The sequence below is a fragment of the Pleurodeles waltl genome, chromosome 4_2 (assembly GCF_031143425.1).
Source record: "Pleurodeles waltl isolate 20211129_DDA chromosome 4_2, aPleWal1.hap1.20221129, whole genome shotgun sequence".
NCBI lineage: Eukaryota > Metazoa > Chordata > Amphibia > Caudata > Salamandridae > Pleurodeles > Pleurodeles waltl.
This window is the reverse complement of record NC_090443.1, coordinates 809967723-809995438: the sequence shown is the minus strand read 5'-3', so window position 1 is coordinate 809995438 and position 27716 is coordinate 809967723. Positions and strand designations below refer to the sequence as shown.

At 44.0% G+C, this 27716-nt stretch overlaps 1 protein-coding gene across 1 annotated transcript in view; it reads right to left on the bottom strand.

The window, feature by feature from the left end:
* Positions 1-2340: 2340 nt before the first annotated feature.
* DNAI4 (dynein axonemal intermediate chain 4) overlaps positions 2341-27716 on the bottom strand; it is a 214517-nt gene continuing 189141 nt past the window's right edge. The window contains exons 14-17 of the mRNA XM_069232482.1: positions 27093-27191; positions 18167-18393; positions 15711-15864; positions 2341-2645 (exon numbers count right to left, since the gene is read on the bottom strand). Of these exons, the coding sequence (XP_069088583.1) occupies positions 2595-2645; positions 15711-15864; positions 18167-18393; positions 27093-27191 (531 nt within the window). The 3' untranslated portion in view covers positions 2341-2594. The remainder of the gene's footprint in view (positions 2646-15710; positions 15865-18166; positions 18394-27092; positions 27192-27716) is intronic.

Sequence of the window (27716 nt, the reverse complement as noted above, 5' to 3'; positions counted from 1 at the left end):
GAAAGGCAATAGTTTATTATATCTGTTGGGTGGCTATTGAGGTCTAAGCTGTTTCCCTCACACTACCTCCCAGTGACTACTGGGAGTCAAAGCAGAAAGCGTTGTACTTGGTCCAATTTGCACAACCATAGTAGAACAGAGCCCAAGACACCAGTGGTACATGAACTGAACCACACATTTTGGGGTTCAGAGGCCCCAACCTGTTCTATGGCCCCCCAAAGGTGGTTTGGCAGTATGTATATTTCGTGTGATTTTTTGGGGGGAAAACTATTGCTGTCTTCTAGGCCAGACCTAAAAAAAAGCTGAGGGCTCCTTCTTACAGTTGTCTGTTTGACAAGGAGCAACGAAGCCCCAGTGCGGTTGGTTGACCTACTGGATCAGCACACCTCTCGACTGCCCACTCCTGTGTTTTCAGGAAAGATGCCGACTTATTGCTACTTTATTACAGCTTACTAAATGGCATTGAAATACATTCATATGCTGAAGCGGTAACACACCCAATGTAATGAAATCAAGAAAAATGAGAAACCTAAAAAAAACCTCATCCAATTAAAAAAAAAAAATAGAAAAAGGAAACCCACGAATCGAAATCCCTGGCAAACAGCAACATTTTCGATCGTTTCTGGAAGAAGTAGAGAGGCTGTTCGAGGTGCAACAACGCTGACACATCTTATTTGACAGCCATGTGAGGTACGGGTTGAGGGTTTGTTTGTCTTAACTTAATTTTTCCAATATAAACAGAGCATTTGTCTAGTGAAATGCACTGTATTTGAGCTAGCTAAAGGGGTGGCACACAGTGAAAATGCTTAAAACCAAGACATATCAACCCAAAACCCACAGAAGTGATGTAGTGCAGACTGTAAAGTACGGTGGTGTCATAATTCTACCATTGGGCCACGGGAACGAGCCAAGTGACAGCATGCACCACCAGAAGGGACCAGAATGTGGTACTGTATATCTCACGTCCAGCTGAGAAATCAAGCAGGTCAAAAGCCGTAATCTAATCAAAACCATTGATTTCTAACCATTGGTGTAACAAAGTCCCCCGCAGACTCCGCAGCCCCGGGGACCCCGAGCTCCAGGGTGCCGTCTCAGCTCAGTACCCTGGCATGAAAGCTCCTGAGTGGGTTTGGAAGGGGGCCCCTCTATGTAATTGGGTGGGAGGGAGGATCAAGTTTCGTTACTCCACTGTTTCTAACCTCTCCATAGCGCAGACATGAGACTTTGTAGTCACATCGAGCCCTTGATCAAACTCATGGTGCTCTCTAGGGCAGTCATGATTGGGGCCACGCACTCTCAAGCAACATTGATGACCCAGGATTAAAGAGGTAGCTGAGGAAGAACTTCCTGAAATAAGCAGGGACTCACGTTTGGTGATGTTAAGCCTGAGGCAGTGCTGGGCCCTGAGGATGGACAGGTTCTAAATGCTTCTGAGAGGCCTGCACACACAGAGCCATATATAGCCATGTGGCACTTGCTCACAAATGTGTGGAGGTCCTTTAGCTGTCCACCTGATCCTTAACATTCTAGGTGCCAGCTGGGAAGCGCGGTTTCAAAAATAGGCTCTGAGGAGGCACCAGAATGAACAAGGATGGTCTAGATGTATCTTCTGCCCACCCTAGAAATGTAAAATATTGTAGAATTGCATGGAATTCTGCCTTCAAATACCACCATGCTCCTTACTATGTACTGAAAGTGACCCAAGACCAACAGTGTTTTACACCTGGAGAAAGTTACAAAAAACTATCTCAATAAGCAACCATAACCACAGAAGCATGTAGCACACCTGAGTCCAGCAACCAGTCTGGAAGACGACTTCACTTTCACTACAGACAGTGGCCCTTGAACCTGGCTACAAAATTGAAGATCGGTGATGGCGGGATAATTTGTAAATACTTAATGCTCATGGTAGATTTTTTTTTTTTTTATGTGGGTCTAGACTAGACTTCAAATAATCAGGAAAATGGGAGAGGGGAATTTTTTTTTTTTTTTTATAACGGCCAATATATGGGGATGCATTTTTCACACCCATCCGAACCGCTGGCATACACAAATATATATGGCGTAAGTGGTGTAGCAAGGGGGAGAAAGACACACTAACCTCTGTATGAAAAGGTGCAGTATGTAGTGAAACCATGTGTACAGCAGTAAAAATGTAGACTAAGAAACTAACAGAATTTTACATGTCACTGACTTTTGCATGAATAAAGTACATACTGCGTACAACATCGGCAAAAGGAAATTGGGTACAATTCAGCAATGTGGCTGAATACAAGATATGCATAATTTATTAATAGAAAGGGGCTGTACGAGAGCCTGAAAACAGGAAAAAATCATACAAATGGGCGGGCTTAAGTACACTTTACATATTTTATGAAATCTCTGCTTTTGTGAGGAGGTACCTAAACGTTTAAACCGTGTACAAATATGCACAAATAGTGTAAAATACAAAAATGGTGTAATTTACACTGCAACAATTTGAGAAATATAATTTATTAAGAATATTTTTTCATTACACATTTTAATACATTTAATTTACAGATAGAGTAAACGCTTCCCGGTAACATCGTCTGTTTCGTGTTCATGTCAATTAACTACAGCTGACTGGCTAACGTGGTGGTAATTATGTCATATAACTGATCCACCTGTAAGGAAAAACACGCCGTTAGAGTGCGGTAATTCACGTGTGAAGCAGCCTTTTAAAGTAATGAGTGGGTCAGACGGTGCGTATAACTGCTAAAAGGTAGCGAGTACGATTATAGCAAACACAGATTGTCGTAAACAAGAGTATTCCATGGAACACTTTAGGACACATTGCATAACCTAAAAGGTTTTGATGGCAGGTAAACAGCAGTTGAGTTCCACATTACACATAGCAAAATGTACAGACAACATCAAATGAAACTTTGGGCTTGAAACAGTTAAGAGCAGTGTATGTTTTTCCAAAGACAAAGCCATCCTCTTTAGAAAAAACAGCGAATATCCGTGCTTGAGAATATAGCGTCATATCGTGATCATACTAAAAAACAAACAAATTAGAAATAAGTATTTTGTGTACAACACTCTCAGTATTTATCCTATTAATGTTAACTTCTAAAAGGGTCATTACATTCATCAATTTATATGTGAATTTATTTACCCGCCTGTGCAAATGATGGCGCCAAGATGCAAATCCATTTCCGAGCGTCCTTATACATGGTTTAGACTGCGGGGCCTTGTAAATAGTGATTATTCTGGTTTCCATTCACCATTACCCTATGTCCTGATAACAGTTTCACAGAACTCTGCATTTAACTAGAATGTTTCTTACCTGTGGTTCCTTGCCTTAAATGCTCCCTAAGGCAGTATGGTACTTTTTGGCTTTTTAAGTCTTGCCTACAGACAGCTATACCTGTCTGGAGAGAGCTCACGTCATCACACAACATAAACCACACAACATACATATAATTATATATGTAGACACAAAAATGGGCTTTTGGACAGTCCCTTTCAGCCGCTGGCCACTGTGGTTCAACTGGCTTTAGGCACTGGCTTTAGGGTTGGTCCATCAGAACTGGCATCGACCCATGGAATCTCACTGATGTGAACTTTTTAAAAAGACGTTCACATACACGCTTTAAGATTATTTTTTTTCATTATTTTTCTTTTATGCACAGGTCCTCAGCCCCCACTTCCTATTCAAGATATTGCTATCCAAGATATTCAAGATGGTGCCCCCTCCCTTGGATGGACGGCTATGTGTGAGCTCCTGGGCTTTGGGCACTATTGAGTGAAAATTCTGGATATGCTTGCCCATCGCCCCAAAGGACACCAACCATGCCCCCAACACCTCTAGCGAGCCTGGAGGCACTCTAGAGGTGTTTTGACCCTCTCCCCTACTTACCTCTATTAAGATTGTAGTATTGGGGACCATAACCTCTCAGAGCTGCTTCAACTACTGTCCTCACCCTGGTGTTCCAGCCAGAGTGAAAATTAAACAAGAGACATTCTTTGCCTGCTACAGGTACCCCTCCAGCCAAACAAACATGTCTAAGGTGAGGAAAACTGGCTATAATTGGCCTTCCTTTTTATCTGCTCTTCTTTTGTTTTCATTGTAGGAAAGTACCCTCTTTTTGGCATGATTTCCCCCACTTTTTGCCAGTTGTCAGTGTGTTTTGACTGTGTTCAATGGGATCCTGCTAACCAGGACCCCAGTGCAGTGCTTAATTTGTGCTTGTTGTTTTTGGTGGGGAGCACCGGCACTTATTTCTGAGGGCCGGGGCTTAGTTTTCTGTTTCAAGCATTTACTACGAGCAAAAGACATGTGGGAAAGACAGCGGAAGAGAAAAACAAAAAAGCGTCAGAAAGGGGAATAGCAGGAGTGAGCTGAAACGGTAGGGGGTGGCTGTAAATGGAATGAAGAGGCCCGAGGTGGCTTCAGGATTATGCTGCCTCAGTATTGTGTGCTCGCACTTTTAATTGCAGCAGCCGCTTGTTTAAGAGGAGAGCTTTGAGCACCGGCACCTTTGTATTTACAAATTAAGCACTGCCCCAGTGACTGTGCTGTCTCCCTTTAAATTTGGTTGCTTAGGACTTAGCACCCCCCCACAGTTGGCATACTGGTGACATATATAAGTCCTGAGTATATGGTACTTCGGTCCCCAGGGCAATGGGCTGCAGCATGTATTGTGCCACCCATGGGAGTCCATGAAAAATGTGTCTGCAGACCTGCCACTGCAGCCTACGTGAAAAGGTGCATGCACCCTTTCACTACAGGTCACTGCACCAGGTTAAGCCACCACTATAGCATGCCCTCCTAGCCCAGAGGGCATGGTGCTGGAATTTGTGTGTGAGGGCACCCCTGCATGAACAGAGGTGCAACTATGAGCTCCAGCTCCATTACACTGGACTTCGTAAGTGCAGGGAAGCCATTTTAGCCATGTACTGGACACTGCATCTAGGTACATAATGGTAACTCCAAACCTGGGCATGTTTGGTATCAAACATGTCAGAATCATACCCCAATACTGTTGCCAGGATTGATTGTATGATTCCATGCACTCTGGGGGCTCCTTAGAGGACACCCAGCATTGCCCCTACTAGTCTTCTGGGGTTTTCCGGGCAGCTCGTGCTGCAGCATCCCTCCAACAGGTTTCTGCCCTCCTGCTGCTTGAACAGCTCAGGCAGAGGAAGGAGGAACAAAGGATTTCCTGTGGGAGAGGGAGGTAGCACCCTCTGCCTTAGAAATAGGTGTTATATGGCTTGGGAGGGGTAGCCTCCACAAGCTACCGGTATGCTTTGAAGGGCACACTTGGCCTTTTTCCATAAACCTGTTTGCACCAGTACAGGGACCCCTGGTCCCTGCGCTGGCACAAAACTGGACAATGGAAAGGGAAGTGACCACTCCCCTGTCCATCACCACTCCAGGGGTGGTGCCAGGAGCTCCTCCAGGTGGCCACTTGATTCTGCCATCTTGAATCCAAGGTGGGTAGAGGCCCCTGGTAGCATCTGAGTGGCCAGGTCAGGCAGGTTCCGTGACAGCCCCCTCCTGATAGGTGGTCACCCTGCTAGGTGACCAATCCCCCTTCCTTGGCTATTTAGGGTTTCCCTCTTTTTTGGATCTTCAGATTCAATGTGCAAGATTCCAGCAGGGCTCCTCTGCATCTTCATCTTCTGGCCACCGGGACTGCAACTGGACCCTCCAGGAACTGACAATATGCAAATCCTGCTATGACTTTGTTTTGCAACATTGTTTCTCCGGCTATTCCAGCATCTGAAACATTTCCTTGGCTGTGCATCCTCTGAGGGCAATGAGTCTTCAGCCAGCACGAGAAGTAAGAAGGAATCTCTCTTGGAGTGAAGGAGTCACTCCCCTGCATCCACAGGCACCAGCTGCAACGATGACCGGCTGCGAGGATTCTCTCTCCTCCGGAACAGTGTGGATCCTGCCTTACAGGTGGTGGTCTGGAGTGGTTTCCTTGGTCCTCTCTATCAGCTGTCCAACTGGGGAGATGGTAAATCCTTGCCTCTCCTTGCAGGACAGTGCCCCTGTACATCACAGCTGTTGCAACTACCAAGGCTTGTATCTTCCTCCTCCAAGGAATCCTCAGGCCCTAGCACTCCCTCCTACAAAGCAGTCTCCTGCCTGCTGTTCCAGCGTCACGGGACTCCTCTTCAGGTGTGCTGGGTGGGTGTCACTGTGGCTCCTGTGCTTGCTGCCCGTGGGTCTCCCGTGGGGGTTGCCTCCTCTTCTTGCGACTCTCCCAGTTGCTGAGGGTCACCTCGGACTCCCGTCCTAGGGTCGAGTCCCCTGCACCTTGCTGGTCCTCAGCCTTGCAAAACCTTTTTCTCCGACTCTTGCATTTGCCAAGGCTGGTTGGTGGTTTTCCAGCACCACTGACCGACTGCATCACAATCGCCGACGTGGGACATTACTTGCATCACTTCTGGAACTCCTCTTCTGCTCCTGTGCTGCACTGCTGACTTTCTTCATCCACTATCGACCTGGTCCTCCATCGACAAAAGGGTAAGTAGTGGCTCCTGCCACAGCCGGGCACTCCAACTCAAACTGGACTTGCTCCCATTTTTTTGCAGGTCCTCTTCTGTCAGGATCCACCTTTGGTTTCTTCCAGTCTTGCCTGGGTCTTGCACAGTCCTTTTCCAAAGTCCTCCTGTTGGTTTTGGGGAAAACCAGGTACTTACCTCTTCTCTCCTGGTTGCTGGGGGGCATACTGGTGCTTACCCCTTGGGATTTCTAGTTCCTCCAGCTCACCTCTACTGATTCTACTTCCTTGGCTGGAGGACTACCTTTTACATTCCACTTTTTTAGTGTATGGTTTTGCCCTCCCCTAGGGACTTCACTATTTGCTATTGCTTTTACCAATCCCTTTTGCTTTCTATGCTATTTTCGGATTGCTAGTGTGTATTTAATAGTGTGTTTACTTACCTCCAGTTGGGGTATTGCCTGTATAGTATTTTAGTATTTGTGTTACCATAATAAAGTACCTTTATTTTTATAACACTGTGTGGTTCTTTCATGTGTGATAGTGCGGTGTGACTATGCTATTGCATAACCTTTGCATGTCCCCTAGATAAGCCTTAGGTGCTCATCCACAGCTACCTCTAGAGAGCCCTGGCTTCCTAGGCACTGCCTACACTTCACTAATAGGGGATACCTGATATAAGGTGCTAACACCATGGGTGCTCACCACACACCAGGCCAGCTTCCTACATTCATCCCTATGTTGGTAGACCTTTTGGCTGTCTTTCTTTCAGGGAAAGTGAGGACATACTAAAACATTTCGTTAAGTAATATGGACAAAAGGCTATAACTGAATATATCTTTTGTTTTGATTCACTATCGCAGCATATATGTTGGTTGTCATGCATTCAGGGAAATCGAAAAAGAACTGAGAAGCTCACTTAGGGAAATACAGGAGGGGCTAAGAGGCTCATTAGGTGACACTGTGAAAGGACGACAACTGATTGTCTTTGCCTGAACTTATGCCCAGCATAAAAAACACTTTACTTCTCCCTGTGGCACTTCAAACTTATATCTGAGCTTTAGCCTTTTGATATGATAACAAGGAATAACATTCCATCTGTCTCAGTTCTAATCTACTGATGCCCATCCACCCAGGTTTCTGACGGCTTTGCTGCTCTCTCTCCCACCTATGAATTTTTGAAGATTGGGCCGGCTTGATTTGGTTGGAGAGGCTATTTACTCACCTCTGCATCTGCAGGATCCAATGTGATGGTGAGATAGTATTACTGTCTGTGACTCCGACCACTGTTGTGGTGACTTTCCTGTCTACTGGTCTGTTTCTGGTGGATTCCTAGGCCACCACTGCCTCTGCCCAAAACCACGACCTACAGAGGTGCCATCCTCTGTCTTGGCATCTCCTGCACTATGGAGCCTTTACAATGAACATCCTCCTCCTGTAAACTCTGTGGCATGCTGTTGTGAATGCCTGTAAGGCAGATCTTGGTTGAGCTTCCCTTGAGTGTAACTTTGAACTCTTCCTCAGTCCTCTCGTGCAACCAATCACTGATACTCTGCTACAACACCCAAAACCACAGCATACTATTAAACCATGTTGATCAAGATTGAGAAAGTGGAAGCAAACTCATTCAAGGTACTCTACTCTTTGAATCCTTCCAAAGCGTTGGCAAAAATTTCTAACACATTTCGAACTCTGGAGGAAATTCCTGACACTTTCATCACCGACCAACACCACAGTGGTCATTATCACTAGCTCAAAGCACCATCTCCTTCATCCAAAACATCACGTCTTGGACTGACACTTTGCAGTGACATTCCTTATGGCCACAAGCTAAATAATATCTTCCTCCTCTCTGTTTGATGGATCAAACATCAGTTCCATATAGCATAATGAAAAAATTGTTATTCAGTGTATGGATAGATGACTCATTATTTGATCACCTATTCCTAGTCCTTCTGAACGTCTTAAGGAGAGACTTCTCTGCCGAAGCCCTGCATGCACTACTTGCCTCCTACTTACAAACCTCCAAAAACAATTGCCCCCACTCCTACCCTGAAACATTTACATACCCTTTCATACAACTGCTCCCTTCACTGCAGTACACCAGATTGAAGGATCAAACAATCTGTTGACTCAGGAAGGCCTATGTACTATACAATCATGGATCAGAATCACTCAGCTACCTAAACCCTATTACCTGACCTCCTTGATGATCTCCTACACCTTCCACGACTAAATTAATCAGGGACAACAAATCCTACTCCAGACGGGATCCTGCTCCTTAACTTACCAGCCCAAATGACAGCTACCTAAACTAACAATTTATCTCCCCCGGCCAAACTTGGGATGTTTCAGAACTTGCCATGTTCCCAAACAGCCCTCATTGGACCACCTGCAGTAACTTCCAGTCTCTATTCTCACAACCGGATGCCACACTCTCCCCACTCTGATATGTGCTGATGAATTCCCTGCCCATGCTGCCCTACAGCCCTCCCCTTTGATCAACCACATAAGGAGAATTATATTTGCATACCAAAGGCTCACCTGGAGAACATTGCACCCCTGTACCTCACTTGACCCCACACACAAAATTGATAAGTCATAACTAATTATGTTTAGCCCATATAAGACATACACGCACACACACACATGTGCTCCTCATTCACTTCTAAGTCCCACTTATGATGCAAAGCTCCAGTCATTCCCCACAAAGTGCCCCCAAGCCTACTCCCCCTTCCTGATCTCGCCCCACACCACTTCCTCATGATCCCCTAATATACTCCTCCTTTGTCTTACTATTCCCCAACTAGACCCACAAGCACTCCCATCACCTCGTTTATCTTAACACTTCCAAACACCAATCACACTCAGCGCACCCTCACCCTCACCCTCACTTTTACCATCTTTCCCGGTCTCCAGCTCCTTAGCTATACCAAACACCACTACCAATTAAAACCTTGAACCAATTCTAGAACATGAACCAATTGAACAATCTGTAACCATGAACGCTACATATCACAGTGGGTTCCAGTTTTCCAGTGTTAACTGCTGTTAACGACAACCACCTTCCAACATAGAACACACTAGATAACAACACAACAGGCTCTACTTGATAGTTCAGAATTCCCTCTAACACAAACAGCATCTCCTCAGCTCTAATTTTGTCCTGCTACATGATGTGTCCTACCTATGTTCTCGACTCTTTCAAACTCTCTCTCTGTTCTCTCTTCTGATTCCTGCTTATTCCTGGTGCTCAGGTCTGAAGAAGCTCCAACCCTTATCTCTCTCATGCTGATATAAACAACTTACTTGCAGGCCCGGCCCCCCCACCAGTAGCTGCAAACCTTTTACTATAAAACGATGATAAACTATGGGCCATATTTATACTTTTTGACGCAAAACTGCGCCAACGCAGTTTTGCGTCAAAAAAATTAGCGCCGGCTAACGCCATTCTGAAGCGCCATGCGGGCGCCGTATTTATTGAATGGTGTTAGCCGGCGTTAGCCGCCGGCGCTGTCTGGTGTGCGTTAAAAAAAACGACGTACACCAGGCAGCGCCGGCGTAGGGGGAAAATGGCGTATGGGCGTCCACAAATGGTGCAAGTCAGGCTGAGGCAAAAAAATCGCCTCAACCCGATTTGCGCCATTTTTTTTTCACTCCCAACCCCCATAGAAATGACTCCTGTCTTAGCAAAGACAGGAGTCATGGCCCCTTGCCCAATGGCCATGCCCAGGGGACTTCTGTCCCCTGGGCATGGTCATTGGGCATAGTGGCATGTAGGGGGGCACAAATCAGGCCCCCCTATGCCAATTTTTTTTTTTTTTTAAAAACACTTACCTGAACTTACCTTAATGTCCCTGGGATGGGTCCCTCCTGCCTTGGGTGTCCTCCTGGGGTGGGCATGGGTGACAGGGGGTGTCTCTGGGGGTATGGGGGGGCACCTCTGGGCTCCTTCAGAGCCCACAGGTCCCTTAACGCCTGCCTTTTGCAGGTGCTAAAAAACGGCACAAAAGCGGCCGTACGTCATTTTTTTTGACCCGCCCACTCCCGGGCGTGATTTTTGCCCGGGAGTATAAATCCCACGCACATGCCTCGGAGTCGATTTTTTAGACGGGAACGCCTACCTTGCATATAATTAACGCAAAGTAGGTGTCCACGCTAAAAAATGACGCTAACTCCATGGACTTTGGCGCTAGACGCGTCTAACGCCAAAGTATAAATATGGAGTTAGTTTTGCGTAAAAAAAAAACGACGCAATTTCGGCACAAACGGAGTATAAATATGCCCCTATGTTTATTATTGTTTTATAGCGAAAGGGGTCGGGCCACAAGCTATGACGGGAATGAAGGGGGAGTGCTCAGCGTTCCCCCTCAGTGCGCATGTATGTTTGGCCGGCCATCTGGGGCTGGCCAGACACTCATGCACACTGGGCTCTCGCCAACCCGGCACTGCATTGCCGGACTGGAGAGAGCAGGCACAGGCCCCCATTCTGCTTGGGAGCTCCCAGGCTGGCTATTCCGGCCAATCCTAACACTGCCGTCATGCTGCCAGCAGCATGACAGCAGCGTTTGGGTTGGCCACAGGACAGGCTGGGAGCCTGTGCCTGCAGCTGCAGCAGAGGAGCGGTGGGGGCAAAAAAAGGTATGTGTTTTTTTTAAAAATTCCACGCACTTACAAAGCGCAGTGAGCCGCTCCTGCTTACTTGTAAACTATGATGACTCTTCTACCGCTATCACCTCAGCCTCCGCAACTCCCATTCATTTAGATAACCCTGATCTCAACAAAATACCAGCTAGCTCATCAATAAGTAACAGTTGGCCAATGTCAAAGGGGAATGCTCTTACAATTATTGTTTTCTAATGCTTAACCATTTGTAAACCCATTTCAACACCAAATGGTCTTCACAGTCTCTACTTCATTTATTTAAGAGCCTTCAGTGTGTATTAGTATCAAATGTCTCCCTCTTGATTATGGCTGTGATATAAGTCCATTTCACTTCAGCCCTGTGTGCTATGGCCTGAAGGAATGTTGTTGGAAATTGGGCTGTTGGTGGACTGTGGTATAAGCCTTGGTGAAGCAGCAACCACAATCCTAGTCAGGGTAAGGGTTAGGCAAACCCTAAATTAACCTGTGCTCTCCCACTGGCAGCTTGGCACAGAGCAGCCAGGCTTAACTAATAGGCAGTGTGTTTAGTATTTGCGCAGCACCTCAAATAGTAAAACTGTGAAAACAGTTGTGCAGTTGGGGCGATGTGCCATCTCTAATGCCCGGTGAAGCTGTTATGTGGAGTTTCAGCATTGTCAGTGAGGCTGCCCCGTTGAAGGGTGTGCAAGGAACTGGCATGTGCCGCTCAGTGGCAGTTCTGAAGGCAATGCGCCGGTCCCAAGATGCGGTGATGTGATTCTGTTGCATCTGTTCCGACACATGCAGGAGTGGTCATGCATCGGTACTGCTCCACACAGTAGTGATGACGTACCGTACTGCTCCATGATCCATCGTGATGCATCGGTTCTGCTCCCACAGTGGACGATGCATGGGTTCCGCTGGAGCAAACACCTTATCCCACCTTCATGGGTCAAGTACTGGGGTGCACCACCTGCCATGGCAGATACACAGAAGGCAGTGTCCAGGTGCAGAAGCAGGGGGGTGGAAGTTTTATATGTCTGTGAGAATCAGATCAGAAGGCCAGCTAGCCTCAGGGTTCAAGTGATGCAGGCCCAGTCCTTCTCACCCAGGCAGGGGAACAGCAAGCAGCAGGGCAGCACAACAGGGCAGGAGTTTAGCAGAGTAGCAGTCCTACAGCAGCACAGCAGCCCTTCTTCCTGGCAGGTTATGCAGCCCTTTGTGTGGGTACAAGACACTGACTATTCAGATGTAAGTGAGGATGTGCCCAGCTCCTCCGCCCCATTATTTTTCACTCACGGTCTCTCAATCACATTCCCCTGCTCACTCTCACTCAGTGATTCCCACTCTCACTTACTTACAGCACACACATACAGACTTTCATTCTTGCCTCACTTCACTCATATTCGCCCTCCCTCATATTCAATCCCTTTCACCACCACAGATACACACATTTACAAACATACTCAACTCACTCAGACCACCAATGATTTGTACTTCGTCTCATTCACTCACAAGCACACTCACACATACAATCACACACACACTCACTCACTCACACAGAGCAACGGCACTTTACTTTTTATTTTTTTTAATTACCCTGCTTTCTCTGCTGATGACTCCTCCATGGAAGCCGTAAGAAAGGCATTCAGTGCTGGGCATAAGAGCCAGCAATATGTGATTCCTATAAATGAGAAATCAGACTTTACAAACATGGTCAGGATTAACACTGGGAAGCCCCCTATCAAGCACTCTACTTGCTTCTTCTAGGGTGGAAGCACATGCAATCATCCACCTACAGAGTGCTATGTTTTTAAACAGCACTTTGTAAATGGATCCTGCCTCAGCACCTTCCTCCTCTTGTCATCAGGAGCCTAGAGACGGCCAGGGTGCTGATCTGCACAATGGCAAGGCTTGATAAAACACAAACTCTTGTTTTCATAAATACTGCTAAATTGGAAAAACAGTAGTATAGAGGTTAAGGCAATTATGGGATGGCTCAGAAGGGACCCAACACCACCCAAACACCCCTACTGACAAACCACCTGTTCTCTACGGACCTTTAGAAATGGTCTAAAGTACTGTCGCTTATAGAAGGAAAGAGCCAAATACAGCTTTACGGAACTCTGATGGCATGCACATTCAACATATGATGGCATGCAAATTCAACATTTGGCTTAGGGATTGTTTGTGTATTATTTGCCTACATAAATCTTGTGTCTCTGGCAGGTACAGAGTATGAAAACAAAAATTAGTGGGACCAGTCATGTAATCCGAACAAGCATTGCCAGAGCTAATAGTGTTGGCTTGCATTTTCATTTATAAACCAGACCTATTGTCTTTGCAAGTGCTTGTTAAAAAAATAAGCAAGACACTATTGTTGGGATTTTTCAATGCTTGTTTAATAGAAGGGGTCAACCACTCAACATTGTGCAGGTTCCCTTGCAACCTATCATTCAACTCACTCTTCCCCTGGAATACTTCCCTTTATGCAGTGTGACAAACCTTGGAGTCCTGACTCACATACAGCAAGGATACAGGCCAAAGGGTCATGTTGCAGTGTTTTCTTACCTGCATGCCAAATGTCTCTGTTGGTGGTTCACTGCCACACTGTGCTTTTTGGCTTGGGGGTCAGAGGTCATGGGAGGCGTGATGTTCTCTTGTTGACTGAGAGCATGTAACTCACAGACACCAAGTGGGAAAGAGATGCTCATTTATGAGCATGATGATTTCCTTTGGGTTTGGAATGATTCGTGGACAGAGTTAGGCCATCCATTTTCCCTAAGATTCTGTAGTGTTGAAAACCGTAGTCTAATTGGATAAACCTTTTAGGAGTTTAGCCAATTGAACATAGCACATATTCCATTTCCTGGTCACAGCCCACTTCCTGTCCTGCTCTGTATAAGAGGCATTCAAGGTATAGATGGATGAGTTTGCGGCAAAAAAATGAAGAAAAAAAGAAAAAAAAAAAGCAGGCTACCAAGCTTGTTTAAAGAAAAAAAAAAATTAATAGGCACCCGTGTGAGCCAGGACCCGGGGGCATTAAAAATGTATATGCAGGGGGGCCCGGGACCACTACCTCCCCAGGGCTGCTTTATTTATAATATTGGGGGGGCCCGCGACCCCACACCCCGGAGAACACCACCACCCGGGGCTTCTAATTAAATACATGCAGGGGCCCGTGTCCACCCCCCCCCCCCCACCCTCCCCCACCCTGCGCCCCAGGGACCACCACCGCCTGGGGCAAAGTGTAAAAAAGAGAAAGGGGGTCCCACACCCTCTGGACCATCGCTACCAGGGCTATGCCTACATTGGAGGGGGGGCCCCCTCTTGGAGCCACTGATGGCCCTGGGGACCGCCACCCTCCAAGGTAACTATAACTCATGCCTTCACTATGTACAGCTACGTGTTATATAATTGATGGCATATTCTATGCCATCTTTCATACTCTCAATGCAACATTTACAATAAACCTATTGATGAGACAACTGTGCTTGGCAAGTGGATGCGTTCTAGTTACCTTAGGGCGCGAGTTTTAGTTATTTGAAAGAACTCTAACTATAATTGCTCAATTTCTATATTTTTGTATGAGTAAATTCAGAACCTAACTATAACGTCCCTGTAACCTTTGTTTTTTCAGTGAATATACATGTTACTGGATCACAATTTGGAATAGATGCCCAAAACACATCCCTTCCAAATTGTGATTCTACAACCATTCAGAATCCTACTTTAGGAGTAAAAAAAAGGCAAATGTTTACCAACTCCTAAAGTGTGATTTGTACATTCAGAAAACCAATTTGTGTTCTCATTCAGATTTTTCAAATCAGTGTTTGGGACTGAAACTAGGTTAGTACACATGGTCAGATATATTTTGTTCCATGGACAGATATAATTTGTTCCGTGTTTTCAGATCTTAAGTGCACAAGGAAATGGACAAGACCCTTTATGCATTCTATTTTTATATTCACCAAGCATATGTTATAGTGAGGGTGTGATGAGTGCTAGGGAAGTGTTTAAGAGGTTTCAGTGTGAGCTGTATAATTCTGATATATTTGTGATTCAAGTTTATTTTACAGCTTATGAAAAGATAGTCTTAAACCTATATCACCACCACCAAGCGCAAAACTGAAGATAGTTACCCTGCCAGCAAAGAGAGTATGAGGGTTACCTGAAAAGGTTGAATTGAATTACAGTTATACAAATAAAAATGTGTGCTCTAGTTTCAGGATTATCAGAATTTCTATTAAGGGTTTGAGACAGAGATACTCCAAAGTTATAGCATTGTGATAAAAAGTGATCGATGGTTTAATATGGTGAGCGGGTACTAAAGATATTCATCTTGTCTTTAGAAAAACCACTTCGTAAATGTCAGAGTCAGACGTCAGAATGCAGAGTCAAAATGTCTCTACGGTCTGTCTTACCCATTTCCCCCGATTAATCAACATATTGCTACTTTGTGTGTGGGTAACTGTGGATATAGAGGAGTATGGAAAAATGCATTACTCCCATCGGTTCCAGACTATTTGGTTAGTGGTTTCTGACATTTACTTCAGGAAACTGCTTTTGTGCACAGCTACAAACTTCATGCCAGAAATTACATACCTGAGATGTTTTAGTTGCACAAATATTTCTCATCTCGTACACACTGACATGCCCATCACTGTCACCAATGAGAACGCAGTTTGTTGTCTTAGCAAACAATATAGTTGTGAACACGACTCCAGGGTTGGGGACATTCACAATCACAGGTTCCAACCTATGCACAAAAACATAGACAATATCTCAACAATGCTTGCATTTTTCAGCATGAAACAATAAATCAAATGGCTCCTCTGTTTCTTTACCATGCTCACTGGCGCTTCTTTCATCATATTGAACCTCATCCTCTGCTTTAGAGAATTGGCACACTTTTAGGACACTCCCTCTTCACCAACTAATCTCAGCAAACCACAGCTATAAGAAGGCTGGTTAGAAAGTCCATTAAGTATGATTGGTGTTTTACTTTACCCAGGACAAATTGCTTTTTCCCATAGAAAAGAAAGACAGACCTAATGATGTGTTACTATCAAGGGCTAGATGATGTACTAAGGTTTTTAATGGCTGCAAACTCTCCAGTTCAGGGCCTAAATTAGATGTTGGCAGGTGAGTTACTTTGTCACAACGGTGACGGTGTCCTGTCTGCCGAAATATAAATACCATTATTTCCTATGGGATCTATATTTCGGAGGCTGGGATATCTGTCACCGCTGTGACGGAGTAACCCGTCCACCGACATCTAAATCAGGCCCTCAGTGTTTGTGACTGTTAAAATGTGTTTTCTAATATTCGATCACATTTTAGGTGTTGTAAAAACTTTTCAGACTCGTAAAATGGGATTCCAAATGGATGCCGATTCAGTAGCTGGAAGGGTTGTGTTGTAGATCTCCCTTCCAAATACGAAATTGGTTTCTTATGTATCAGTGTTCTCCGACTGAAAGTCGGTCGTAAAACATTGATATTTTACAGACACCTCAAAAGAAATTAAAACGCATTTTCAAAAGGGAAGTTGTCCCATGGTCCCTTCCCCTTTGTGAATGAAAAAAAAGGTTTGTTGAAGAGTAGGCAGTGGAGTAGGGTACTACTGTCAACTCTTAAGCAAACATAAAAAAGTCACATTTTATTTTTTCAACAAAAAAACTGGTTGCATTAAATACAATTTTTGGTTTAACAAAATGCAGTCACAGACATGATTGGATGATTAACTCAGCAGGCCACCATGCCTGTGATGGCCTCCAATCATAGTGAGCCACAATATGGGACCTAACTAGTCTAGAACACAAAATAGGATCTATATCGATAGAGGTAACTCTTCTTAGAGTAGACCTATACAAAGTCAGCGAAAGGCCACTAGACAAGGTTGATGACCTGAAAACATAAGTATGCACCTTTAAAACAACAATGAGAACCCTCAAAGAACTTACTAACCTTTTAGATCACAGACTGGAGGATGCTGAGTCAGATCACAATGGAATAATTTCTGATTTTTGGGATTTCCAAAGCGGGCAGAAGTCCTGATGTCAGAATGTTTTCTAGAATGGTGGATCACAGAGACTTTGAAACTTGAGAGTCTCTTAGCTCGCTTTAATGTAGACAGAGCATATAGACCACTAACTCCGTAACCCCCATTGCCCTCGGGGTGCCCTCTTGTCCAGGGCATTTTAGCAAAAATACTTAAATATCAAGCTAGAGATACTATCCTTCAACATTCCAGGAAGGAAGGAAGAAGGAAAGAGCAGATTATCAGGATATTTCTGGACTACACTAAACAAGTGCAAAAGTTCATGAAATCCTTCCACTCAGTTAAAAAAAAAAAAATCTGAATCATGAACATTAAAATACTTAGCTATGTTTTCAGCAAAATCCTAATTTCCACGATGGCAGGTCATTTTTTTCCAACCCAGGAGAGATATTGAATTGGTTGGAACTGGGTAATAGGTTGAGACCTCCTCAGACAAAGATAGCAGGGCAAGGCACATGCAGAGAACATCAGAGGAGGGAAGGATCCACTGGCAAGTTCAACTACACCATCGGACTCAAGCAAGGCAAAACACAAATGATAGTACAGGAAGTTTGCACTCTGGAACAGAAAGGGTGCAAAGTATTAATGTGGCATTTTTTGCCTTCAGTGAGGTCTTCCTGCTGATCATCTTGTGCACCTGACACCTGATCAAGATCATAAAAGAGATGATGTTGCATCATATTTTTTTTTTGGGCAAATCATTTCCTTCTCAAAGATTTGTCTGGGGTGCTGCACTTTGGGGATCCTAGGAAGAGGTGGAAGATCCAAACCTAGCCCTGTAAGGTCACTCTATGTTTGCTTGCAAGTCCGAGCAGATGCTTTGACTATCATGATGGCTTGGGTATTTATTCTCTCTCCTTTACCTGCATTTTGTAGAGTATAATAACACACACCCTAAACTTGTGTCCATTGTCTCTTTTTTGGGGTGGATGGGCTTCATCAAATGGTTATAACAAGTTCCACCAGCCAATTTGTGAAGTATGATTTAGGCACTACTTACGTGCTGATGTTAAGGTCCCAAATTTCCACTCGGTTTTCATTTACTGCTCCAAAAACTACAGCGGAGTATGGAGACCACATGATGTCATAGACCGCAGTAGTGGTAGAAGAAAAGCTCAAAATGGGTTGTAGTACATCTTGTCGCCATAGACTAATGCTCCAGTCAGCTGAACAGCTTAAAAATACATCAGGACAGAATGGAGACCATGCAATTCTGTAAACGGGACCCTTAAAAAAGGAAGGATGAACCTTATTACAATAATGATCTGAAAACAGTTCAGTAAATGATTAATGTATACAGATGTAGATTTTGGATCAGTACAAATGCATGCAAACACAGCAATTTGCCTGCCCTTGTAAAGTGTTGATTACTTTCATTTGATACTGTGTATAGGATTAAACCCCCCCAACTCCCATATCAGACGTCAGTAAAAACAAACATTGGTTCCGATGGGTTCCAATGAGTAACCACCTGTTTTTGAGAGGACCAATACACTTCCTTAAAATCAGAGGGCAGTGATAAATCTTAGGACCAGGTTGAACAGGTCTTGCTGTGCAGTGTGGTAGAGGATGTTAAACATTTCAGAACCAGTCCTTACTGTTTTTTGTTTGATTTGCCTCCATCTCCTCTGTAGAACACTTTGTGATGGCTTGAGCACCTTTGAAAGGTTTTCATGAAAATTCAGTTTACTAAGATTTATATCAGTACATTTTGAAGTTGAATTTGGCAGTGCTGCATATTTATGTTGCCAATTTTGGGAAAAACTGCCTCTGAGGAGGGACCTTCGCTATAAACTGTACTACAATAAATGACACTAAAATTGAAGACATTTTGCCTATCCTGTTTAACTCAGACTCTACTATCTGCACCCCTGCACCATAGCAACGACTCAAAATGCCACACAAGGTTTCCTCCTGACCCAAATCACAACTGTCACATGACATGCAGGGAACCTCAAAGGTAGAAGAGGTGTAGGAACGGTAATGTGTTACACTCAGCCACCATGAAGTTCGGTCATTAAACATATTTAAATTGCTTTTCCCCTTTGCCATGTGGAGGATTATTTTTTAAATTCAATACTATAGTAGCTCAGGCTGCATAAGATGATGGAGATTGGCATATATATGTGCTTGCCCCCGGGCTCTACCTGCACGCAGCTCTTAATTAAGTTTGTCAGCATGCAGGCTGGGCATCCTTGAGCCCTGCTGGCACCTGGGCATTGAGGCTTGTTGAACTGTAGTATTCCCTAGTGCTACAGTGGGATAGTGGAAGCAGTGTGGTGAGAAGGGTATGATGAGAAGGGTGAACAGCAGGCTGTCAGATATTCCCCTGCCATAGGGGCATCATTTTGTATGCTACTCCGGTTCCCTAGTTGACGGTCTTGTGTTGCATATATGGCAAAAGAGGCAGTGAGGTTGTAAGGTCTTAGTTGTGGGGTGGGGAAGAAGTTAGAATGTACTGATTTGATACACTAGCATGGTATAAAAACACCCTACTAAACTGTCATTTAGGTGCTGCTCAGTCTCTTACCTGTGTTGTTAAAGCTCCTTTGAAAGTAGATAAAAGGGGGAAGAGTTCAGGTGCTTATCTCTCTGGCCATCATTGCATATTTGCTCTGATGAGGGGGTACTGTTCGAAATATACACTCTTTTCCCCACTTTTACCGCAACCTCCTTGCTTCGGTTTTAAGCTTGTTGCATGTAGTCATGGTTGCTATTTCACGTTGCATGTAGTATGCCTAGTTGATGGCCTGCTAATTTTTTTTTTATACTTTCTTTTCCCTTTGCCAGTTGCTTCTACCTTTGTTGCTTCTTTTCCTGATCTCGTTGAATCTGAGAGAGTGATTACAGAAGGCCCGCAAAGCTTAATACTACTCATTGTTTGAAAGAGATATAAAATCTGTCCAGGGGCATGGGGAAAGTGCTATGTAACAACATGTTTAATCAACCCTGCTTACAATTTGGCCTGAAGACCCAGTGTGGAGCAGCCAAGAGGCGATTCCAAAGACTAAGGTGGTCATTTCGATCCTGGCGGTCTGAAGACAGCCAGGGCTGCAGTGGCGGTCCCACCGCCGACAGGCCGGCGGTGAAGACAGCCACATCACGAGTGTGGCAGTTTGACCTCTGCCAAACGCCACAACCCTGCTGTTACCGCCAGGGTAGTAGGACAGCGGGGCTGGAGGACTGCATCTCTGGGCCGGCTGTCCACTGAAGACCACCGGTGGTATTAGGAGTCACCTGTCTGCCAGGGTTTCCGCGGCAGTAGCACATCCACGAAAACCTTGCCGGAAAGGCTGCCAGCAAAAGGAAATCCCTTTCCTTTCGCTGGCAGACGACTCCCCCCACCCCTCTTCCAACACAGCATCCCTCCCCCACCCTCTCTTCCAACACAGCACTCCCTCCCCTTTCCAACAAAGCAACCCCCACCCCACCCCCCTTCTAACACTGCACCCCCTCCCCTTCTAACACTGCACCCCCTCCCCTTCCAACAGAGCACCCCCTCCCCACATACACGCACACACACACACACCCACCCACCCAACCGACAGGCACCCTGCATACATGCATACATACACGCATACACACTTACATTCACACATGCATACACAGTTACATTTACACACGCATACACAATACCTCCCAACCCCCTACCCTGTAGGACGATCGACTTACATTGTCTGGCGAGGAGGTTGTCCGCCAGGGAACAGGAACAGGCGCTTCCACTGCCGGCACCACCCTGCCATCAGGACACTGGCATGGTGTATTACTGCTCGTAATACGGTGGACGGAATCCTTGTGGCGTGGTGGTGACGGCTGTGGAACCGCCTCTGCGCCGCTGACCGCCAGCATGACCGCTAAAGGATTTCCACCCAAATTGTGGTGGAAATTGTTCAGTACTGCCCTTGTTCTGGCACCCACGGCTTCGATGGTCTGTGTAAAAGACCTCCAAAGTCAAAATGACCACCTAAATGTCTATCCACTTCCACCACACTTTATGTCTTCAAGATGCAAGCTTAGGGGTGCCCTACATGGCCCATCAGTGCAATATCTTGAGCACAGTTGCATATTTGTGATCTGTTTGTTTGGTTGAGACTCACAGGGAATATTGAGACATCTTCTAAAAGCCAAACCCTGAAAAACAGAAGTGTTGCAAAGCAGAGGAAAGCAATAAGCTCATGACAGACCAACTTTCGAAAGGAACTTGATCCCTAGCCTCCCCAACTCTCTTATTTAACCCCAGGGGTTTTTATCACTATTGACTGTCACCTACTCTCACAGGCAGCTAGATCCAGGATGTCCAGCTTGAGAAGAAGGAAATGTCTGAAAGCTGAGGAGGAGGATGAGAGACCGGAGATTAGGAAAATCTGTGCGGTCTAAAGCAGCCTAGTTGGCCCAAGTAAAAGAGGGATGCTGGTATCTATTCTCTAACCCCAGGATCCTTCATATCACCTCAGAGACTACTATTTTTCTACATTTATCATTTCTATTTGCGCAAGGAAAATGGAAGTATTGAGCCTCTGATGCAATTAAAAAAGCATGCAGTATTCAACTTTGCTACTAAGACTTAATGTGTTCACCTTCAATTGCCTTTCTCTCTGGTTTGGTATTTCATCCATATGCTTTCAGTTTTATAGTTTCCCTTCATTATTAAGGCTTCTATCCAAATGGTTCCTGGAATTAAATGCACAGTTGTGATTCTGAACTGGTTATACTCTTTTACACAGAGAGGCTTTTTTTTTGTTCTCAAAGTCCAGTGCTATCATCACATACTTTGCTTCCTTTTATGATTCCTATTTTCTGCAGTGAGGTGCCAGGGCCCAAAAATAGTCAGGATCCTAGGTGCATATGCATTAGGGCACTCTGGCCAGGGGTACACAACCATATACCAATCCGGGGGCATTTCCGTCCCAACAAGTGAGTTCCAATTCCATCAAGACTGGTATCCCCATGCTAAAATACAATGCACTGCAGACACCAGCCTGAAATTATTTATGTATTTTATTTTGTGCAGTTTGTCCATTATAGTTTACTTCAAAACAGGAGAGGAAAAGGTCCTTGGTTGTTTCCAAATGTGTCACCAAATTACAAAAATAAGCTACGAGTAATCATAAGCCCTAATATACTTTGAGCAACAGCAATAACCTTCAACTAAGCCTTGGGCAAAATTCAGTAGGGGTTAATGAAAGGGGAACTTGTTTGAGGAAGAATAGTGCCAGAGAAGACAAGTCTGGGGTATGAGCAGGAGGGGAAAGAGTGCTGGAACAGAGATACAATAGTGACTCAGATGAAAAGCAGGAGCCAAGAGAAATGTGCTGGGGCTGCCAGGAGAGCAGACTGGTTCCCAGAGAAACGGGACATACAAGGCTATAGAATGAAAACCAAAGAGAAGGTAGCACACTACATGGGAGCAGGCTGAAGAAGAACCTTTAGGGAGACTCACAGGTTCAGGATAAAAGGGACCTAAATTACACTTTGTGGTTAAAGGAGATGGGCCTATCACTCCAGTTGAGGGTCTTTAACAACTGATACAGGCTATAATGCTAAATGACCTTTAGTAAGTTGCTTCTACTCTGAGTTAGAGACATCTTACATTCCAGCTAAAATAAGTGTCTGTTTTTTGTGTGATGTTCTAAGTTCCTGTCTCACAGCTACAACAGCTTGGGTTACTGAGCATGGCTGTGCCTCTAATGTCACCATCTCTACCATTCACACTTTTCAGAAACTTTCTGCTACTGCACTTCACCTCATCCTTCAGCGTATCTACCATGGCCAGTCAGTAGTGGAATCTTAGTAGTATCTGGCTCCCCTCAGGCTGGTCCTATAGTCTGTTTGCTTTCTCCACATGTGTCCTCAGTATGCTATGCTCAGACCTGAGTGGGGAAGAGGGGTTTATGTCTTGGGATATTTTCTGAGGACTAGTAGGTTATGTTGATCTCATATATAAAGGTGGAGCTTTGTTCAATCTGACTGATAGATACTGAAATAAGGGCCAGATGTAGCAAAATAACATTTTGCGACTTGCAAATAGCGAGTCATTGCGACTCGCTGTTTGCAAGTCGCAAAATGTTATGCAGAACGGTGTCTCAGACACCGTCTGCAAGTCGGTATGGGGTCGCAATGACCCACCTCATGAATATTCATGAGGTGGGTCGCAAATTGCGGCCCCATACCGACTATGGGCACTCGCAAACATGGAGGCCTGCTGTAGTCAGCAGACCTCCGTGTTCGTGACTGCTTTAAATAAAGCAGTTTTTTTTTTTTTTAAGTGTAGCCCGTTTTCCTTAAAGGAAAACGAGCTGCACTTAAAAAAAAAACGAGACCTTTAGTTTCGGTATTTTTTCAGGGCAGGGAGTGGTCCATTGGACCACTCCCTGCCCTGAAAAAATGTTTTTGGGACCAGTCACAAACTGGAAGGGGTCCCATGGGGACCCCTTCCAATTTGCGAGTGGGTTACCATCCACTTGAAGTGGATGGTAACTGCAACACCATTTGCGACCGCATATGCGGTCGCAAATGGTATTGCATACCACTAGGAATCGCAAATAGGAAGGGAACACCCCTTCCTATTTGCGATTCTGAAATGCATTTTGCGAGTCGGTCCGACTCGCAGAATGCATTTCTGCATAGGAAAATGTGATTTGCAACTCGCAAACGGCAGTTTTTGCCGTTTACGAGTTGCAATTCCTTTCCTACATCTGGCCCTAAGTGCCTACTGCTGAAATCTGGGAGAACCTATTTTTAAACAATTGACATTTTAAATTTACAAAGGGATTTAATGACTTCAGTTGCACAGAATGCAACATAAATTGGTATGTTTGTGTGATCTGTACAAGGTCTACACGTTAGAAAGTGGTCTGTGGTGTTTGCTGGTAACCAATGTAGCCCACTCAGAAGGAAATATCGAAGAACTGTAAATAGCATTTAAAGACCACCACTAACCTAGGGGTGGAACTGTAAACCATGAATTCCATCCACAGTGGAGTATGGGTTTGTAAGGCAGCTAAAGGCAATTTGTGTCTCTTAGGCCTGTATCACAAACATGTATACTGGCTCACTGTGCACAATTGAGCTCCTATTTTTATGCTCCTACACTGTGAAGCACACCATCTCCCTCATGGATGATAATGCACTTTAAATACACATAAAGTGCTTTAATTTAACTCAATATGTCTCTGTTAGTGCATTAGTTTAGACCAGTGATTCCCGTGGGGGTCCGTGAAGCCTCCTTAATGGGTCTGCGACTGCTTAGAAAATTAAATAATATTAACAGATGTATAAAGTGTATATAAAGTGGCTAAATGTGCAATTGAAAAGTTTAAAACTTACTGCAAATATTCACGAATGTGAAAATACAGGCTAAAAATCAAATTAGTATCCTCAGATTGATTTGTGAGAGCACTGCAGGTGCATCAAACAGAATACTGTATTGAAGATGTATGGATTCAATTAAAATTAGAAAAGCTCCAACCTACCTATTGAAATGATTTTTTTATTTATATTTGTTTGCAAATTAAATAAAATGGGTTATATTTTGTGTATGCATTTGATGCCTGCTTGTTTTTGTATTTTTTTGTGTATTGTTTTGCGTTTCAAATCATTGACATTGTTTAGGCCGGGGTCCTCGGCTTCCAATAATGATTCAGTGGGGTTCCACGGGTTCCAGTAATGATAAATTGGGGATCCACAGAAGTCAAAAGGTTGGGAACCACTGGTTTAGGCAGCACAACGCAAAAACAGAAGAGGCAAACCTCACTCACTGTTTCCAAGCTGTGCTGTCTGCAAATCAAGCTCTAACTCCGTACAATATTAGATAAACAAATTAAGTTTGGACACAGCCGGGGCATAAAGACACAGGTCTCTTCATTGAACCAGCGCATCCATTCATGATGCAGTCCTGGCTGCTTTGCCAATTTCCTGTGGCAAAATAGCACTAGATACAGACAAATATACTGGAAGGAAAATGTCGAAGGCAAAGATCCCAGTGCATCTCTCAGTGAAAGAGGGGTGCATTGGAATCTGGACCTTTCACACCCTCTGCCATGCCCAGGAATGAAAACACGTACAGGGGTATGATACAAACAGTTACTTACTGTAATCACAAGTCTATTTGTGCATTCTCATTCTATTTGCGCATGTGCATTTTCCCTTAGTGAACTTCTATAGGTATTAATTTTTGTTGGCATAAATAGCTCATACTATTGCCCTAAATCTTCTAGTTTCCTTGATTATCCAGTCATAATTGTGAACTGGAGGACGGAGAGAGTGTTCAGATGGGAGTGCCTCAAGAGGTAGCACTGCCAAATGACAGTTTAGTAGGGTGTTTTTATACCATGCTAGTGTATCCAATCAGTACATTCTAACTTCTTCCCCACTGCCAAGGTGGTGACCACTCCCAGATTAGTAACTTTGTGCACAATCATAACATTGCTCTTCTGAATTGGTGTGTATTTTAGCTAGGCACAGGCAGTAAAATGAGAGCAAGATGTGCACAAGACACACCATGATATTTTAGCAGGTGGAGTGAAAAGATTATTTTAAAATGCTAAATTGTTTTCCAACAAAAGAAAAAGGGAAAATGCAGTCGTACATTTGCTATGTCTGCAGATTACCTGCTCTGCAAACGGTCTGCAGGCACAAACGAAAGTATGTCAGGCAACTCACAAAATTCTAATTTTCCCACGGGCATACCTTCTAGTTCTAAGAATTAAAAAACACAGGCAGACATAGGCTTACATCTACACCAATTTAAATCGCATACTTTCTTAGGAATCTGTAGGTAATATTGAAATAGAAGTGGTACTCGAGCCTAAGATATATGACGTGTGGCAAGCTCTGCGTATTCATTTCAGACAATGGTTGTCATTTAGGGGTCACATATGCGACCCCTGCCTAGCCACTTGCGACCCCAAGCACCGCCTTTGCGACTCTTGACCTCAGTGGTGGCAAAGACAAGGCCAAGAACAGAAGCTAAAGGATGCTGTGATGTGCACTGTTACTTTCTGCAGTTCAGATTGTGACATCAGGCATTAAACTCTCATCTCTGCAAAATACACATACATAAGTTCAAAGAAAACTCTCCCGAATAAAATAAAGAAATGAAAGTGAAAGATATTTACATTTTTAAACAAGATGTTGCAAACTTCCATCATTGCAAACACATGGAAAATGATGTGTTTGAATAAAAACCTCACCTTTGTGCTTTAGTAAGTGATAATGCCTTAAAACCTGTGCTAATAAAAACAAGTTTTACACTGCTGAAGAAATTAGTTATGTCAGTAAGATAGTTTCAATTAAATGTTGTTTTTCAAGAAGGAATATACAATGGCAAGAGCCCTATTGTTTTTAAATCCTTAATTTCGTCTTGTACGTTTTATGTTTGAGATATACACTAGGAAAATCATTAAATCATGACTGTTTGTGGTATTAGTAATATGGCTCCTCAGTGTACTTTTATGTTTTTTCTGGCACTACATATTCTCCTTTTCCAACAAATATATACGTTTCCATGAATTAAAAAAGAGAAATGTATTATGTCCCTATCATGTCATGACCCTGTTTAAAATGTATGTGGTAGATAAAATGGATATTTATCAGTGTTAGCAACTGTTGTGTTATTATATAATTGAGCGTTTATGAGGCTCTTAATTTAAGCTATGCGCATTATTGTGACGTCACCAGGATTAAGGTATTACATTACTAGCTAGGGAGATTCACTGTCAAAGATTATGTGATGCCAAAAAGGGGTTATGTGCTGTCACTTCCGTTACTCCTAGTATTTTAATGAATTGACACCCAAGTTTCCGACCATATACAATTCTCATTTGAAAGAGTTTTTTATTGATATCAGCTATTGTTTTTGTTAACTGTGTAAGAACCAGAATGGGGACAATTAAACAATCGTACACCACATGCACAATTAAACCCACCTTGTGGCCTCTGTATGTGTCAAGGAACTGCTCGTTGTAGGAACAGGAGCACTTGTGGATATGACCTTCTTCTGTGCCAGTCAAGTAAATATTTTGATCCTGCAAAGATAATGAAAACATTTTTAAGATTAATATTTCTCATTCTGCCTCGTTTCTCTTATTTTTCTTGACAACAATTTAATTGTTTTGGAAATATTGTAGCAGTGACAGCACAGCTTTTGGCGATTTAGGGTTTGATTTAGATTTTGCAGAAAATACTCAATTTGTCATTTCCTGCCCCACCCTGATGACCTACTATCCACCTAATTTAGAGATGACCGCCAAGCCAGTGGTCATCTTTGCACTTTGAAATGATCTACCATCATGGTGGTTCCGTTCAGGGTACAAAAGATTTGGTGGGTAGCTGGCGGCGGTTTTGATAGCCAATCACCAATCTTTTAAACTTTTTTGTTTTTCAGTAACAAACTCCCAAAGCAGAAGTTTGTTTCTGAAAAAAACCCTAATGACCTGTCTGTAACCTGGGAGTTAATGACCCCAAATGCGTGGGGGTCATTATTTGTTTTTTCTGTCCCTTTACCTGGTTGTGACAGACAGAAAAAAAGGACATTACACCTTCATCCTTCA